The 18188-nt window shown below is 35.7% G+C and overlaps 1 protein-coding gene across 1 annotated transcript; it reads right to left on the reverse strand.

Annotated features, from left to right (window-relative positions):
- Positions 1-15842: 15842 nt before the first annotated feature.
- Positions 15843-17012, reverse strand: LOC149801649 (uncharacterized). Its single transcript, XM_089954340.1, has one exon. The coding sequence runs from the start codon at positions 16823-16825 to the stop codon at positions 15965-15967; it is 861 nt and encodes a 286-aa protein (XP_089810466.1). The 5' UTR covers positions 16826-17012; the 3' UTR covers positions 15843-15964.
- Between the last annotated feature and the right edge of the window lie 1176 nt (positions 17013-18188).

The raw sequence follows: 18188 nt of genomic DNA on the forward strand, positions 1-18188 counted from the left end.
GGGCTCCGCATATATGCTGTGCTACATGTACAACACAGCTTTCACAGTGGTTGAATTGCAAAAGGTCATCAATACCGTTTGCAGTCCCAATGGTGTGGAGAGAGCCAAGCAACCACCTAAATGACTGTTACTTCTGCTTGGTTCCTCCTCTTTCCGGCGGAATAACGAAGCGAAAGAAGTCGAGAATAGTCTACCCAAACATTCCGTCTGCATTGAGACCAGTTCCACATGGTGAGGGACTTCCTATTCCAGAACCTCCAGCAGAATATTCTCTTGATTCATCTGACGAAGACAAAGGTGAGTCGACCTGTTCTTCTCCTGGTCCATCAGCATGCAGTGATCCAGATTTTCACTGTGGTGCATCATCAACCCCACACAGAATAACACAGGAAGAACTAAATGACCTGATTCGTGATTTGGACTTATCAAAGAACAAGGCAGAATTGCTAGGATCAAGACTCCAACAATGGAATCTTCTAGAAGAAGATGTCACAATTACTGCATATCGAAAGCGCCACCAGCAATTGGAGCCTTTCTTCAGAAAGGAAAGTAATCTGATATTCTGTTCCGATATTGAGGGCCTCATGAATGCTTTAAAAATCACTCATGACCCACAAGAATGGAGACTATTTGTGGACGCTTCGAAACTGAGTCTCAAGGCTGTGCTTTTGCACAATGGAAACATTCTTCCATCTATTCCAGTAGCGTATGCTGTCCACATGAAAGAGACATACGATAACTTAAGGCAGCTACTGAATTCCATTGAGTATAACAAGTACAGCTGGCACCTCTGTGGTGATTTGAAGGTAGTTGCCCTTTTAATGGGACTGCAGCAAGGATATACACAATACATGTGTTTCTTATGCGAGTGGGATAGCCGAGCAAGGGAAATGCACTACATGAGGAAGGAATGGACTCACAGGCAGAATGTAGCCATTGGAGAGAAGAATATCCAACACCCAGCTCTGGTTGAGGCTCAGAAAATCTTGCTACCACCCTTTCACATCAAACTAGGTTTGATGAAGAACTTCGTGAAAGCCATTGACCGGACTTTGCCAGCATTCCGATACCTGCATGAAAAATTCCCTCGACTCAGCGAAGCAAAGATTAAAGAGGGAGTTTTTGTGGGTCCTCAGATTCGAGAGCTTTTCAAAGATGACCGGTTCAACAACTTGCTGGAAGGTGACGCGAAACAAGCATGGAATGCTTTTCGCCTAGTTTCTACAAACTTCCTCGGAAATGTTAGGGCAGAAAACTATAAGGAACTAGTAGAAGACATGTTGATGAAGTATAAGAAACTTGGCTGCAATATGTCTCTAAAGATTCACTTCCTTCATTCCCATTTGGATTTCTTTCCTAGCAACTGTGGTATTGTTAGTGATGAACACGGCGAACGTTTTCATCAAGATATCGCAACAATGGAACAAAGATACCAGGGAAAATGGTCCACTACAATGCTGGCTGACTACTGCTGGACACTCCTCAGAGATGCTCCCGAACAGCTGTACAAGAGACAGGCGAAGAAATCTAAGATGTAGTCAATGACTTGATTTTTTATAGGTAGGCTATTACAGTTGACCTTTTACTATTGGAATGCATTTCGTTATGTAAACATTAATTTCTTGCAGATTACAAAAAAACTAGAGCCAATTTTGCAATTTGACTGTCATATTCGTGTTCAGCACATAAAAATTGATAAGAATTGACTAATTTTATTTCAGTAACATGACTTTTGTAAAAATTTGTTGTCCAGTGTAACAGGCGCTCGACATTATCGTCCCTTTCATGTACCTTGTGCACTGATCGATCACACACTCACTCATACGCTCACCCATGACAAACACGAACCTGGGCCACATTACGTATTGTTGAAAGAACCTTTAATTCCCGTTAGTTTGGTGGGTGACTGATATGAGCAATATCGGCTATAGCGTATACGGCTTGGGCTTACTTTAGATGTGCAAATTTAAAGAAAATACTGCTAGGTCCGCTTGGTGATTTTCACTTCATAGACTTAAGAGGTAAATTGCACAAAAAGAGCCGATAACTTTTTACGTTTTGTATATGTGGTAATTCATTCGTTGTACTTTCAGAAGCTGGTATATCTAACAAGTGTTTTCCTTATTTTAATAACTGCTATATTCAGGCTGGTTTTTTGAGTACAAGGAGCAGTCATTTTGAGTTAGCTGTGTGCTTTGATCATGAACAACTTCATCAAGTATAATATCCAAAGAAATTTCAGCCATAGTACATGAAAGTAACATAGAGGTATACCAACATTCTCTCCATTGTGCATGTTGTAAATGTAAATGATTTCACCTTACACCCACCCCTCTCTCAGAAGTTCATAATATCTAGAGCGCCCCTTGAAGGTTTTAATACAAAATACGACGATTCCACATTGATTAGGATTTACTCTACATACAAAGATTCCTCCACTCGTGAAGTCGATTTCTTCAACAAGTAGGTACAAGTGTATGATTGAACACAATTTATCAAACCTGACGCACGGTTTTTAGTTTTGTTGTAGTAACTGCCCAAATATCTAGAACGGATCGAAAACGTCAGAGGAAACTCTTACTAGGACAAGATGAAGTGTTTCCAATCGCTAATCTCAGTCGTGAAAATAAGTCTATTATAACGAATGTCTGTTTCCAATCACTAGTCTATCCTCATATGCAGAAAGAATTCTAATGTAAGGAATGCCGTGTTTCCAATTACTTGTCCAGCCTCATATCTAGAAAAAAGTCCAATGTTAGGAATGGCGTGAGAAAAACAGTCACACATTTGTATTACTGTTTCTTCGAGTATAAAGATAACCCCGTACTGTCTTATTAGCTAGGCAACACACACACACACACACACACACACACACACACAGTTCTACAGTAATGATTTATCTAATGGGGGGAATATTTATGTAAGATAATTCATTCTGCCAGATAGTTTTCTTCCTTATGGTTCTTTCTTTGCCTTTTGCTCAACAGGAATAATAGCCAAGACTTTGTTATGCAATTCTCGCCCAGATTTATTACATTATGATTTGTTCCCTGGAGTCCATTGAAACTGGACCATAGACTATTTTAAATTTCTCAACAAAGTTATAACATCTTAACTAATAAATTTTGTTAAAAATAGCTATAATCGATTATCATAACTACTTACATGTGCTCGGAAATCCATGTTAAGTGAATCAGATATGGACACAACATAAGATTTATTTAGGACAACGGAAGTTATATTTATCAAGTCTTGTGCGACAAACACGTTATCATTCCAACCGTTTCAAATAACTACTCTATTATGGTGTATTGAAACGTCTATACAATTAACTAGGCAATGCAAAGGTAAAATACTGTGAGAAGACTGTGGGGCAACACTCAATGTACAATACTGATTTCCCCAATTTCCGCATAGCGAATTAATGAATAACTATGCAGTGAAACTAACTACGTAATCTTAGGATTGAAAAGAATAAGGTGGTACAGTACAGTAAGACCTCGTTACACATTCTCAGCGAATATCACAAACAGATAACGTATAAATGAAGTTTAGATACATGATTTTAAGTTGAACCAAGTCTGCCCTTCATTGTGTGTGTGTGTGTGTATGTGAGATTCATGTTATTAAGATAAACCGATGAATCCACAGGAACGAGGTTCGTATACACATAAAATCCCTAAATCTAACCTGGACAGTAACATCACAAATGGTATCCTTACGGATTTAATTTAGGTACCGGAAAATGTCTGGAGCAAGTTTCCTGCATTTGTTTGAATCAAATCATTACTCTTTATTTAAATGTGAAAGACCTAATTCGTTTGTCATCAGAACATAAACAATATAGGTATCCAAAGAGAGAAATCCAAATTTCAGCGTCATTTTGTACGTTATTCACAATTTGGCCTGTTAAATGTACACGTGTTAAAAGGTAGTAATTTGTGAACCGACTAAATGACAATGGAATAGCCAGTTTACCTCTTTCGCCATATACATGGTTGATATATTAACATCTTCAACAGACGTATGATGCATGCAGCAGAAACGGCTGAATTTCATGATGCATGTTAAAAATAGTTAACAGTACCTTTTGTTTAAGTCAAAATTTGTCTATAGGTAAAAACTATCCTGCTTATTAGCTACAAAAGGTAAAAATATTTCCGAAATAGAATTGTAAGATGGTTGAAGTTTGTCCGGTTTTCGAAGTTTTATTTTGTTGTCGTGCTTTGGTTCATTGTTCATTATTAAATACATTATCTTCTATAACTGGATGCAAAAGGAAAGGATACGTAAAATAGATTTGGAATATACATTTAGTTTTAACTTTGTTGGATTGCCGCATCTTGTGATGCTTCAGATTCGTCTTGTTCTTTACTCAAACGTCCTGCTTTGGTATTTTAAATTGTACTGAGTGTTTGGCAATTCTCTGCCAAATAAAACGTAACTTTTTGGCTTTGGGAAGTAAACTTTTTCTTTAATAAACTTACTTTCATTTTCATTTTTTTCTTTCTCGCCTATTATTTAATTTGCGAGAATAGTTGGAAAGAGAACTCAACATAACAAAACCGTAATTGCAAAATATATTTCGATGTTATCTTGAATAAGGCCCCAGGTTTTGTTATTGATAAGTCTTGAACAACACTGAATAACTTCTTCATTATCGACTTTGTTGCACGGAAGACACTATGTCCTAAAATTAGAGTTGTCATAACAATAGTTTCTTTGGGTAAAGAATACGTCAACAAGAAAGCAACACGTTTACATTTAGTTTTGAAACATTTTTTCAGTGCTTCTTTTTTCTCATCTTTCTGTTCGTCTTGCTGAAATTAATATTGTCCGACTTTATATGCAAACTTGCATTCAGTGCAGATCGAGGCAACTCCAACTTGAATGATACAAGTCCAGTAATTTATCTGATACCAATTAAAGTCACTTCATTTTGTCAACTGTTTGAACGATCAGTGAAAATAAATCCGCTAATCAATGATATCACAGTGTACATTGCAACATTTAAGAATAATTAGGAAATCTTAGCAGTTTTAGACTTGACAAAGATTTACTAAGTCGTTTTGATTTTTTTTTTTCTCGATCTTTTTAACTATTAACTCAGTTCCTAAAAGTTATCTCTTCGCTGCTACATTTTGCGGTAGCTAAATTTATTCAATTCCCCTTTATTTTCTTTTGCTTTGGGAGAAGATTAGTGATTACAATTTTTGTGTTCGATACATTTTATTTTCCTGAGGACCTTATCTTTGACAGAAGTCGTATACGACACTACTTTGGCACATTCTTAAACATTTTTATATCCGAAAATTGCGTTAACCTTTAGTGCATATTTCAGCATGATAATCGCAGAAAGTGGTAATGATTTTGATAAATCAGTTGAATATCCATTCGAAGACAAACAAACTATAACGAGTATGTATGTATGTATGTATGTATGTATGTATGTATGTATGTCTGTCTATCTATCTATCTCTCTCTCTCTCTCTCTCTCTCTCTCTCTCTCTCTCTCTCTCTCTCTATATATATATATATATATATATATATATATATATATATATATATATATATATATATATATATATATATATATATATATGCATATGTATATGGATATGTATATGCATATGTATATGTATATATATATGTATATATATGTATGTATATATATATGTATATATATATGTATATATGTGTATATATATATATGTATATATATGTGTGTATATATATGTGTGTGTATATATATATATATATATATATATATATATATATATATATATATATATATATATATATATATATATATATATATATATATATATATATATATATATATATTATATATATATATATATATATATATATATATATATTTTCGTATTCGTCACCCCCAAAGACAGAACCAGTAATATAGTTGATTTGACGATTATCCAGAATGTTGGCACAGTACGTTCTTCACATACTACAATAAAAAAAAACAACACAGAACCTAATTTGTTGAAAGAATGAACCACTAAATATTCAGCAACCCCTCCCCCCCCCCATTTTTCTTACATATATCATACCATAAGAATTTTGGAGAGATACTGATACATCGGAGAAATGACATAGCCAAAAAAGTCCTACGGAAGAGACCCAGTCTACATAATCCCTGGACCCCAGTGTTGTACAAAGACAACCATTTTGTGTACCGGAAGAAGCTGAGATACAACCATTTGACACCAGTGAACCATTTGACGAAAAGGTAAAGAAACATATACGACAATATTTTACCACTACCACGGCGAATTCAAAGCGAATAACTTTCACCTTCAGTGAAACAAAGTTATCTCGAAACAAGAGGGGAGAACATTAGGGTTACGTAAAATATTATTTAAGTTTTCAATTTGAAAATAGAAACTGAAAACTAATGTTGAAATGTATAAAAATCAGACCGAAAAATGAAGAAAGACATAGGAAAGAATCAGACTTAAACAGCAAACCTGTAACTCAAGAACATTAGAAATTGTTCAAAAGTAAAATTGCGCAGCTAATTGGACATCCAACGCAGTTGGACAGTTTTCAGTGAAAACGTTGAAAAGTCGAACCGGAAAGTAAAAACAAAATAACATTAGGTGAAATGCTGAAACAGCAGTTTATAGAAAAGGGTGTAACAATTTTTGCTACGGGTACTGCAATGGGTATGACAATATAAACCGCTGTTATGACCAGAGCTAATTATATGAAAGATTTAGAGGAAGCGAAACAAACGACGGTAGAGCTCCAACTGGAGGTTAAGATGAATAATATATGACAAAATTGCCAACGATATATTAAAATTAGAAATTGTTTCCGTGGAGGAACAAAGAGCAGTACGTTGATACGTATACTTTGAAGACAAGATCGAAATGTTGTTTATTGCCTAGCTAAACACTTTATCTTACATGTTTTGGCATTAGTGGGTTTGTCATTTACATTGTTTTCAGAGGTGCAAACATCATCTAGCAAAAGTCGCGAAGCTCGTAATATTAGGTGATGTTCAAAAATCGCAATTGTTGTGAAGGCCTTTTTTTGAACGTCCTTAAAGCGGTTCTCATTTCCAGGTGTGACAGCAGGACTATCACTAATTTTTTCTTCTATATCTTTTACAGCCTTATATTAATGTTCTATTTTGTTTAAAAATCTTTGGAACACTATAATTTCCTACAACATCTTACTGATGGCCAGGTTTATCCCAAGTTTAGACCCGTTTGTGGATTTTTGTAAATTGTTGTTGCATCCATTGATCCTACTCATGCCATTTGCCAATATAAAAATAATATCATCATGAATATTTTTCGCGTCTGAATTTGCTGTATAGTTTTAGAACATTGTTATAATGTATTGATCTGTGTCACCACCTTACGGTCCTGAAAGCCATAGGACTTTGAAGACAGACGTGTAATAGATCTATTGTGTAAACCTGTGTGGTAACAACACAAATCATACTTAATCTTTTCCTTTGATTTGGTCTTGCAATACCTGCAGCTGCTAATCTGCTGCTTCATTGCTGACTAGTTAGGACTTTTTCCGACCGCTTATTCCAAAGACAAGTTTATTAAGTTATGTACAGTAGACCAAATGCAGTAGGAAAGTTAAAAAAACACAATTTTGAACATTAATATATACAATCCATAAATAGCCCATGTTGATTTCGGAAGTTGTTTTTTGAACTCCATGGACGACGTAAATTCGAGCACATGTTGAAATAGGTACATCGATTCTCGAAATACATTTTTTCTTCTTGAAAACTTTCAATTTATATATAGAATTATATTAGAAATAAAAAATGAACACTACAAAAAATGTTATGAGATAAATTGTCTTGTGAAAGCTGACACGAAACGCAAGATGTTGACAAATTTCAATCGTTTCCGTAGGCAAAATGTTCCTCAGGCAATAAAAAAGAAATTAAGGAAAATGAAACAATAAATCCAAAATGACAGTTGTCAAGTAAAGTAATCGGTTGATCGGTATTTTGAATGTTTTTCTCTGGATTTTACTGAATCTGTGATGAGTGTTATTATAACCAGCAATTGACGTTTGCAAATCAAGTCCAAATAGTGTCATTTAAATCCATTTTCGTGTGTCATTTACAGTAAAAAATTTCCACACTTTAATCTTTAACGATCTGTTAAATCATAACATTGAAAATGTCTTTTTGTCTTCGTAAGCTGACACGTATTCTCTGTTCCTTTTCCTTCAAATTCCTAATTTAGTCTGCTGAGAAACAATTTTCCTTCATTAAACAGTATATTTAGAATTTTTACTCTTTGAAAATGTACGGAAAAGCATCGAAACTGTCTTCTGCCTTGTTTGTTTTCAATGTTAGTACAAAATCTTTTATGGAGGGAACGTATCTTTCTTTGTCGATATGTATTTTGTATCCATCGTTTTATTTTAAACACAACTGCATATCAACCATGTCTGCCTTAAATATGTCATCCACATGGCTCTTTTCTAGGCAAATCTTTTCCTTGCTTGATTTTATATCGTGGAGGTAGATTTTTCAGTTAGCCATTCATTCATTTTGTTTTGTTTTTGTCTTGTTAATTTGTTTCCACAGTTATTAATATGTGTGTAAGTAACTCAACTATTACATTTACTTCAAACAATGAATCACCACGTGCTGGTTTTAACGGAGATTCTTGTCAATAAATGTATGAATATTTTCTTAACGTTTACGAGACTTTCAAGGTTAAACCAAATCAAATACGTAATTTAGGCTTTCGTAATTTTTGCCTTCAGATTTCTGATGTTGTTATCTTGATGTCATTTTCAACAAAAGTAATATGTAAATCTCCCTCATCTCCAAAGCGTTATAAGATTTATGTTTTATATTAAAATCAGCAAATTAAAACTTTTGTCCTCTTGAGTGCTTAATCTTTAATACATATACTTGAATACAGTTTTATAGCGTTGAAACTTGTAAACAAATAGGCATTAACTATAGATACCGGCTTTTGTTACATCTAATAAAATCAATGCATGGTATGCGCCTAATCACTGGTATATTCCTTGTATTGCATGACTGTTCATTGAATACACTATACACAATTTAAGGTTATGTATTACAGTTTCTTTGGTCACAAAAAATTCAGTTTATTACTGCACCATTTATCATGTCTTAAAAGAATATGCCATCTTTTTCAGAACTATTTTCACTGAACGAATGTGTACACGTAGTCTTAATTTTTGTGTTGGTTTTAACGGTGATTTTAACACAATTATGAATTTATATCTTGCCGATGAAATGGGAGTTAAGTACGTTTTCTGGGGGCATACCGAGTCAACCGATCTGGGTTGGCCTTGGCGGGTATTGAACCCGCGACCATTTGATTACTAGTCCACACTCAACCGACTGCCACTAAGGCTCGCTGTGTAATAGATGATTTATATAGTCAACTCTATGTGGAAAAGAAGGCTTACCTTTGTTACTTTGCGACCACAAAAGGATGACGAGGTTAGAGAGATCACATGAATGTGTGTGGGGGTGGGAGTGGTTTGTGTGTGTGTGTGTGTGTGTGTGTGTGTGTCTGACAGGTTTAAACATTCATTTTGAGTTTTATTCACTTATTTCTAGCATACCACAGTGCTAGCAGTGTAAACTGAGCTAACTTCAGATACAGGTTTAGTATCAGTATTGCCTGCAAAAATTTAAAACAGACGGAATTGATTTTGAACAAGTTATTGTTTCCTGGTCGGACAGTAACCGTGGAACGAAGAAAATTTAGGCAAATGCTAGAATATGCAAGTAGCCTTAACGAAGGCAATACAAAACAAAAAGGCTGCAGCTAAATGTTTGTAACATGACTGATAACACATATGATTAATCAACCGTTTCTATCGGTTCTCCATGATTAACAAAGCAAAATCCACTCGAGCAGTTTTAAAGTACTTAATTCTGCAAAGACGCTTCTGCTAATGCTGTAGACACGGTATCACATTTTGTAGAGGTTGGATTCGATCGATGCCACCTAGGGTCGGCTGCATCGGTGTGTTCTTGGGAAAGGCATCTGGTTAGCATTTCATTCTCATGATATAATTATCAATGTATTGAAGAACTGTATCAATCTAAGCAACCAGTGAAAGAGACACATCAGTATAACCAACTAGCAAAAGAGCCGTATAAATCAAACCAACTAGTGAAAGAACCGTATAAATCTAACAGTAACTGAGTGGGACACTATAGCCTCACGTCGACTTCCATGTTATAATAGGGTCCCGGCACTTGAGTCTCAAGATTTAAAGCCTCACGTAGACTTCTATCTTGAATAAGTGTCCCGGCCTTATAGCCTCAAGCTGCAATTAAATAAGGGCCTGTTTAGACTCAATAAGAATTGACGTTACAGTAGAGGACACTGGCAACAATGTTACAAGGGGCTGGCCTCAGGTGGGTGGAACACTGGCAACAGTGTTGAAAGTGACTGACTTCAGTTGGGCGGAACACTAAGTGGCAGACCTGAATACGCCTGAATTGGGTTTGTATAGGGAAATTTAGCATGGGTGGGACTATAGCGAAACAAGGGAAAGTTTAACATAGGTTGGGGCTATATAGGGACAATGAGGAAATTGTATAGGGTCTGTCTAGGGACAAGGATGGTAGAGGGCCAAACACAAACAGAGACAGAGTCAGACTTATACTAATACAAGCCTGAGATTTATAGATAAAGCATTACCTAGACCTGATCTTATGTTGGCGGTGTTCATAAATTTGCATAATTGTAATGATGCTATAAATAGCTATAATCAAGGAAAAGATCAACGCTAAAATGTAATCTGGCCCTATACAACTTTCCCATTGTCCCTTTACTGTCCCAAACTATGTTAAACTTTCCCTTGTCCCGCTATAGTCCCACCCATGTTAAATTCCTCTTGTCCCTATACAGTCCCAACCTATACTAACCTTTTCTCTTGTCCCGCTATAGTCTCACCCATGTTATATTCCCCTTGTCCCTATACGTTCCCAGGGTATTTTATATGTTCTCAATTGACATAAGGTATCAATCTATGTCTATGTGTTGAACGTGTTATATATGTCTATGTCTATATCTCTCTTGTATTTGTCTCTCCCTCGGGTAGTGCGTATTCAGGTCAGCTACTTGCAACATTGTTGCCAGTGTTCCGCCTAATGGAGGTCAGCCACTTTTAATATTCTTGCCAGTGTTCCGTCATACTGAGGTCAGCCTAGTGTTCACTACCATAACGTCAAATCGTAATAAGTCTAAACAGGCCCTTGTTCAATTCCAGTTTGAGGCTATAGTGCCGAGACCCTTTTTCAACATAGAAGTCTACGTGAGGCAAAAGTGCCCCACTTACCTACTTCTAACTAACCAATGAAAGTGTGTGTGTGTGTGCGTGTGTGTGTGTGTGTGTATGATTTGTGTTTTAAACGTAGCTTTGAACAAAATTTTCAGTCATATCGTGACGATGTCTGCAGCGTGGCAGTTTGTAGTGATGTCTAGCACTGGAGCATCATGCCGCAGACATATAGCATCATGTCCCACCCATTCACATTATCCTGACACGAGACCGACTACTCGTAACACTAACCTCTTCATGCTGAGCGCCTAGCGAGGCAATTGTTAGTACCATTTTTAAAAGTCTTCGGTATGACTCGGTCGGTATTCAAACCCGCGACCTCCCGCATCCGATGCGTACGTTCTAACCATCGCAGCGATATGCCAAAAAAATTGTTAAAGCTCAGTTAAAAATACAAAATCGCGCGCGCGCGCACACACACACACACACACACACATTTCCATTGATGTTAGGGAGGTAACTTCTTTACGATTTAGCAAATCTTTGTATGCTTATTTCCCCTCTGCAGCGAGACCCACAATAATTCGCTCCGTCGTCTTGATTCTTCCTATTATCATGAATAAAGATGACGGAATAGAGTTTAAACATTGTTAAAATAGATTGATAGTCATTCACCTTATATTTTGTAAAATTAACTTCTTCTTTTATTCATTTTCCCACTGTATCTTTTCGTATATATTGAGGGTTCATAATCTAAACACAAGACAGATTAATAAAATATATAGATACACAAGCAAGCAGAGTGATAGATAAGTAGGCAGAGTGAATAAATGAAATAAGCATATATGTCTAAATATTTAACTATATAATGACCCAGTGACATTATGTGTACATGCTTGAAACGTCTCGATGCTACACTCTATCAACTTTGCTTTTAAACATTTTCGTAAATGACTTTGGTTAAAAGCACCTAACTTGGCAATGTTGCTACACAAGTACTTAGCAATTTTCAAATCAAATGTACTTACTTGAAACCCTATAGAGGTTAATTAGAAGTCCTTGAAATAATATTTTATAACGACAATCATACTTAATATCCGTTCAGCAATTGTACAGATTTTTAAAGTATTTGAACTAGCTAACTCTGTAAATTTTGCTCTAATTACTATATTAACTGATGTAGAAAAGTCGTTTAAATATTTTCTAATTTTAATGGAGGGGAGGTGGCCGTTATCATGTGATGGATCTTTATCATTGCTACATAATCAAAACACATTGACACAGAAATGCTCTTTCAGAGTTGGTCAAATTCCGTTGCACAGTGCTTGAGAGAAAGCTTTTGAAATGCTGTTCTTCTTAGTTGTGGAGGCCATATGTGATTACCAATCATACAATTTCGAAAGCGTAGGTGGGACAACAGCTCAGTTAAGTTTGATATCATTGCGTTAAATAGTTTTAATGAAGTTTTAGTGCGTAAGTTTTTTTAAAATGTTATTTGGGCAAGGCAGAGATTTTCGATAATGTTTGAGTATTATCTGTCGAAAACTTTGTATTATTATTATTATTATTATTATTATTATTAAAGTTCTCACATAACAATTAGGTTGATGTGAAATCATTTAACAGTTGTTATATTTGCATAAAGTATAAATTTCTCATCTGTATGAGTATCAAAACTAATTAAGTGATTCTGTTTCTGGACACACTTTCCTACTAGTGTCATACATATACATCTCTCAAACTGTGAACATATAATGCAGGGGTCTCAAACTCAAACAACCATGAGGGTCGCACGAGGACATTTTCGATGGCCCAAGGGCCGCACCACCTTTGTTATCTTTCTTGCAACCTTGTGACGACAATCATTTTGCGGGCCACAGGATATGGCTTGGCGGGCCACTTGCGTCTCAGAGGCCGCGTGTTTGAGGCCCCGGATGTAATGTGTTGTAAATATAGTACAATGTGATAGAATCATTATGAGAAATCGATATCTAACTCTATTTACAAAATCTAGTCATTCGCTTGATCTTCAACAGAAGAACACTGTTCAATTTAAACAGACTTAACAAATATAGCATAAATGCATACTACACACTAATACGGATATACAGACATCCATGTACATGACATTATGTCAACCGTTTGTTGTATGACATCATCTCTAAATGTTGTCAATCAGGGAAACATTTCAAAGAAGAAAATGACAAATAAGTGAGAAAAACAAATGTATAACATTTCGATAATACCGATTATATTCCGATAGTAATGCAAACTGAGTACGGACTCTGAAATGCTAAATGTTCTTAGCCCACCCCAATTTCTTTCTACTAGGTGTACCGAACTTAATTGTCCCTTCGAGGTTATAGTTTTAAGGAAGTAAAGTGTTGAATCATTTTAGTCAAAAGGATGAAAAGTTCGTAAACATCTGATGAGTGGGGGTTGTTAAAAGTAGGATTGCATATAATTATAAGGAAGAGAATAGAATAAGTGAGAAAAACAAATGTATAGCATTTCGATAATACCGATTATATTCCGATAGTAATGCAAACTCAATACGGACTCTGAAATGCTAAATGCTCTAGGCCCATCCCAATTTCTTTCTACTAGGTGTACCGAACTTAATTGTCTCTTCGAGGTTATAGTTTTAAGGAAGTAAAGTGTTGATTCATTTTAATCAAAAGAATGAAAAGTTCGTAAACATCTGATGAGTGGGGGGTTGTTAAAGTAGGATTGCATATAATTATTCAATTACATTTAATTGTTTCACTGCCTTGTACGTGATTTGTATCACTTAGGCGTACACCGGATATCTTTGCATATCATTCGCTACGAATTAATATGCTGCTGCTACTGCTCTCTCTCTCTCTCTCTCTCTCTCTCTCGTTGCGTAACATTAAGACAATAGACAACATTAATGACAGTGGCTGAGTGGTCTAAAGCGCCCTCCGGTAGCTTCTCGTGGGTCGGTGGTTCTTTCCGGGGTTTTCCCGGGTTCTTCCTCCACCATTAATGCTGGCTGCTATGTATAGCCTATCGTGTGCTGAAAAATGACATTAAACACTGCAACAACAACCTCAACAACAACAACAACAACAACATTAATGACGCAACTAAATACTGAAAAGATTTTCCACAGACTGAAGTCAGTACAAATCAGTAAAAGTGTGTTACTTATGGCATGGTCTTGTTGTAATGGTTTTAACGCTATTTTTCACACATGATATATACTATACATAATGGCGGCCAGTACATCTGGTTGAGAAAGAACCGCGGAAGACCAGGTGAAGAACTGCCGAAACTCGAGAAGATAATGGCAAGCTTTCCTACATGTCCTCGTTAGTCGAGCCGAGACACGAACTCGCGCGGATCGAGGTTTGTGGGATCGAAGCTTAAGTCTATTCCATAGATATAAATACAGATGATCAGGTATAGCTGACATATGTGCACTGTGAATAATTATGCCTGTCTGACAACAAAAAGTTAGTAAGTGGCTCATCGTTATATTTATTTATAACATGATAAGAGTAACAGACAGTTTATTATTTCTGTTTTGAATAAAGCACAATTGAGTTGTAATTGTCATGAGGTGATATAAAGTTGTGTTATAACCTTGTGAGTATGTTTTTTTTTTGTAGTGACCTATCACTCTCAGTGGCCTTGCAAGAAATTATGGGTGCCCCACCCCCCATCACTCAGTGACCTTGCAAGCAATTCTGGGTGCCCCCCCCCCCCCAACTAAAGTCGGGAGACCCCACCAATAAATAAGGTGTTTGTTTAGAATTTATGGTGCCCACTTACCTGGACCCCCAGCAGTTACGTATTTTGCTTGGGAGGTTGCTACATCACTGATCACAATCGTGTTTAAAAAATGTGGTTTCAATCCATATGGTGGTGGGCTCCTTAAATGTTTGATAGACATGCGTACTAGGTTATGGTCATACTATAGGATATAATGGTTGGAATATAAATGCCTGTTATATCTGTCAGCATCTTTTCAAAACTATAAACCTTTGCATAAAAATTCTCATAATGTCATTGGTCTTGTCTTGTGAGATGAAACATCTAAAAAAATAACATAGTTTTTCTTGATACTAATGGGGTCAACAAAGTCATTTTATGATGTTAAGATCCATTGGAAAACTATATAATATTTGGTAGGGAAGTATGAACATTAAATGTAAGTCCAATAACTGATTAAAACATATTAAACATTTTCTTGTCCTTATTATCTTGAGGTAAATAAACAAAATTTCCAAGTGAAATGAAAATATCAGACCTTCTCTCCTTTCCCAAGGAAATGAAACAGTCGATTCATTAAACATCTTTTTTTTTGCACTGTAGAAATAAAATTATCATGGATAGATGGAACCCATTTCTATCACCACTGCCAACTTCACTTTTAGATGATGAACAATTCCTTGTAAAATAAGGTGCATTATATGATTTTAACAACACAGACAAATTGGACTCCATATGCAATGGCCTGTCATAAAGCTGAAGAAAGTATAATCTCAAACATATTTCAAAATACCAACTATTAATAAGATCTCTTTATTTTCAATCACTAATACTGTATGTGACAATCCTCATCAATATCATCACTAATATTCACTCTCATTATGTCATTCTACTTATGGTTGTTTGTTCTGTAAATTATCTTAAAGCCGGTCAAAACTTGCTAATTTTGGTCTTGTTGTTCTCGTAGAAATTGCTCATGCCCTCTCATTTCATTTATCTGCTTCTCACTATGTTCTTTCAAAAATTCCAGAATAGAGTTTCCCTTCCTCTTTTGCCAGCCAGCAACTTTCTTTCTTTTAGGGACAGGAGGAGCTACAGACTCAAAACCTGAACTATCACTTTCCAAGTTGGTATCTTCTTTATCCTTGTCGTTACAGATTGATAGATCTATAGAGGATGCATTAGTAGTTGAACTGTCACTTTCCAAGTTGGTATCTTCTTTATCCTTGTCTTTACAGATTGATAGATCTGTAGAGGATGCATTAGTAGTTGAACTGTCACTTTCCAAGTTGGTATCTTCTTTATCCTTGTCTTTACAGATTGATAGATCTGTAGAGGATGCATTAGTAGTTGAACTGTCACTTTCCAAGTTGGTATCTTCTTTATCCTTGTCTTTACAGATTGATAGATCTGTAGAGGATGCATTAGTAGTTGAACTGTCACTTTCCAAGTTGGTATCTTCTTTATCCTTGTCGTTACAGATTGATAGATCTGTACAGGATGCATTAGTAGTTGAACTGTCACTTTCCAAGTTGGTATCTTCATCCTTGTCTTTACAGACTGATAGATCTGTAGAGGATTCATCAGAAGATGATGACTGACCTGATGAATGCAAAGTAAAAGTTGGTTGGGTACTTGGTTTGTTACGAAACAACTGATTCATTTCTCCTAAATATTTACAGGATTTTGGATATTCGCCTGTTTTAGAATTGTGATCAACTGTTTCCATGTAACTTCTTTTCAGAGATTTCCATTTGTTTGAACACTGGCCACCACTCACAATAAATCCTTGTTTTTCCATATCTGCTGATATCGAATTCCATATCTGATCATGAATTTTGCTCCTCTTGAAGAGCTGATCCTTCTGTAAGCGTAAAGCAATCAGCAAATCTGTCTCTCCACCTCTTGAACTGCTGTTGCTGAAAGACAGTTGAATGATAAATAGAGGTATTCAATGTTTTTGCCGGCTTTTAGAAAATTCAAACTGCTATCTACAATTAAAGAGGAGCTCAAGTCATGTACTCTCAATGCTTTTACAGCAGGCATACAAGAAATATCTTGTACTGGGCAACTTTCCAAGCACAATTATTTCAAACTAAGAGCACTGTTCAAATTTTGTAAATGGTTATTAAATTATTCTATGTCAGTGCATATTATCTGGCTTGATAAATTCAAGACACGAAGAGCATATGCGAACACTTAATATAAATTCCAGTATATCCATCTTTATATTTACTACATCTTCAAATATCACTTCTTGTACCAAATGACAGTATTTCTCAAATGACAGTATTTCTCTATCTGTCGCAGACGATTGTTGCTGAACATAAGAGTCGTAAGTAAATCTTGGACTCCAGTTGATTGCAGAATCCTAACAAGTATTTCTATGGGCAGGCTCTTTAAATCTGCAAAAGTAAACATTGTTAAGAGGACTCTAAAAAAACCATTTCTTCAAAAGTGGTATTGGTAAAAGAAAGAGACAAGTTTAAAGGTCAAAATTATTTCAGTGCTAACGCTCCACAATTCCTTTTGTTTTGTACAAAATTATTACAAAAATTAATGTCTAAGAAATTAACGTGATTGCTATGATTTTTTTGACAATGTAATAAGTGAACTCATTAAACTGACATTTTACTTTATTCCCAAACGTATCTTGACATCTATATTTTGACATACAATTGTTTGATATCTCTACAACAGTAGCACATGACATGTTTGATATCTCTACAACAGTAGCACAGGACATGTGATTTGTAGCTGAAGAGGTGAAAATAGTAGCTGAAGATTTCTGACATGTCACAGGCCCTGTGATAACATCACCTGATTCAAGATTTTGGCAGCATTTGCTGTCTGTAAATTATAAATAAAAGCATACTATATGAAATGTTTCAAACTGTCAATTCTAGCAGTCTATAATTCTTACTAGTTGCCAAAACAGCTGGTATCTGGAAATTCCTCTAACAAATCCGTGTAAGTGGAGTGAACTGTGGGGAATAATGTAACATTGCAGTCTGGATATCCAATCTACAAGAATGAATCGTGCATGCGGTATCAATAGAAATGCATCTCAGAGTGATCACATGCAAAGTGAACTGACTATTTAGGTTTGGTGCTCTCTCTCTCTCTCTATGTATGTATGTATGTTTGTATGTATGTGTGTGTGT

This window comes from Sinohyriopsis cumingii, chromosome 4, assembly GCF_028554795.1.
Source record: "Sinohyriopsis cumingii isolate HCF-2022 chromosome 4, ASM2855479v2, whole genome shotgun sequence".
Lineage (NCBI taxonomy): Eukaryota > Metazoa > Mollusca > Bivalvia > Unionida > Unionidae > Sinohyriopsis > Sinohyriopsis cumingii.

Excerpts from the sequence above, each read along its gene's own strand:
- LOC149801649 (XM_089954340.1), bottom strand. The coding sequence starts at position 16,825 with ATGGAAAAACAAGGATTTATTGTGAGTGGTGGCCAGTGTTCAAACAAA.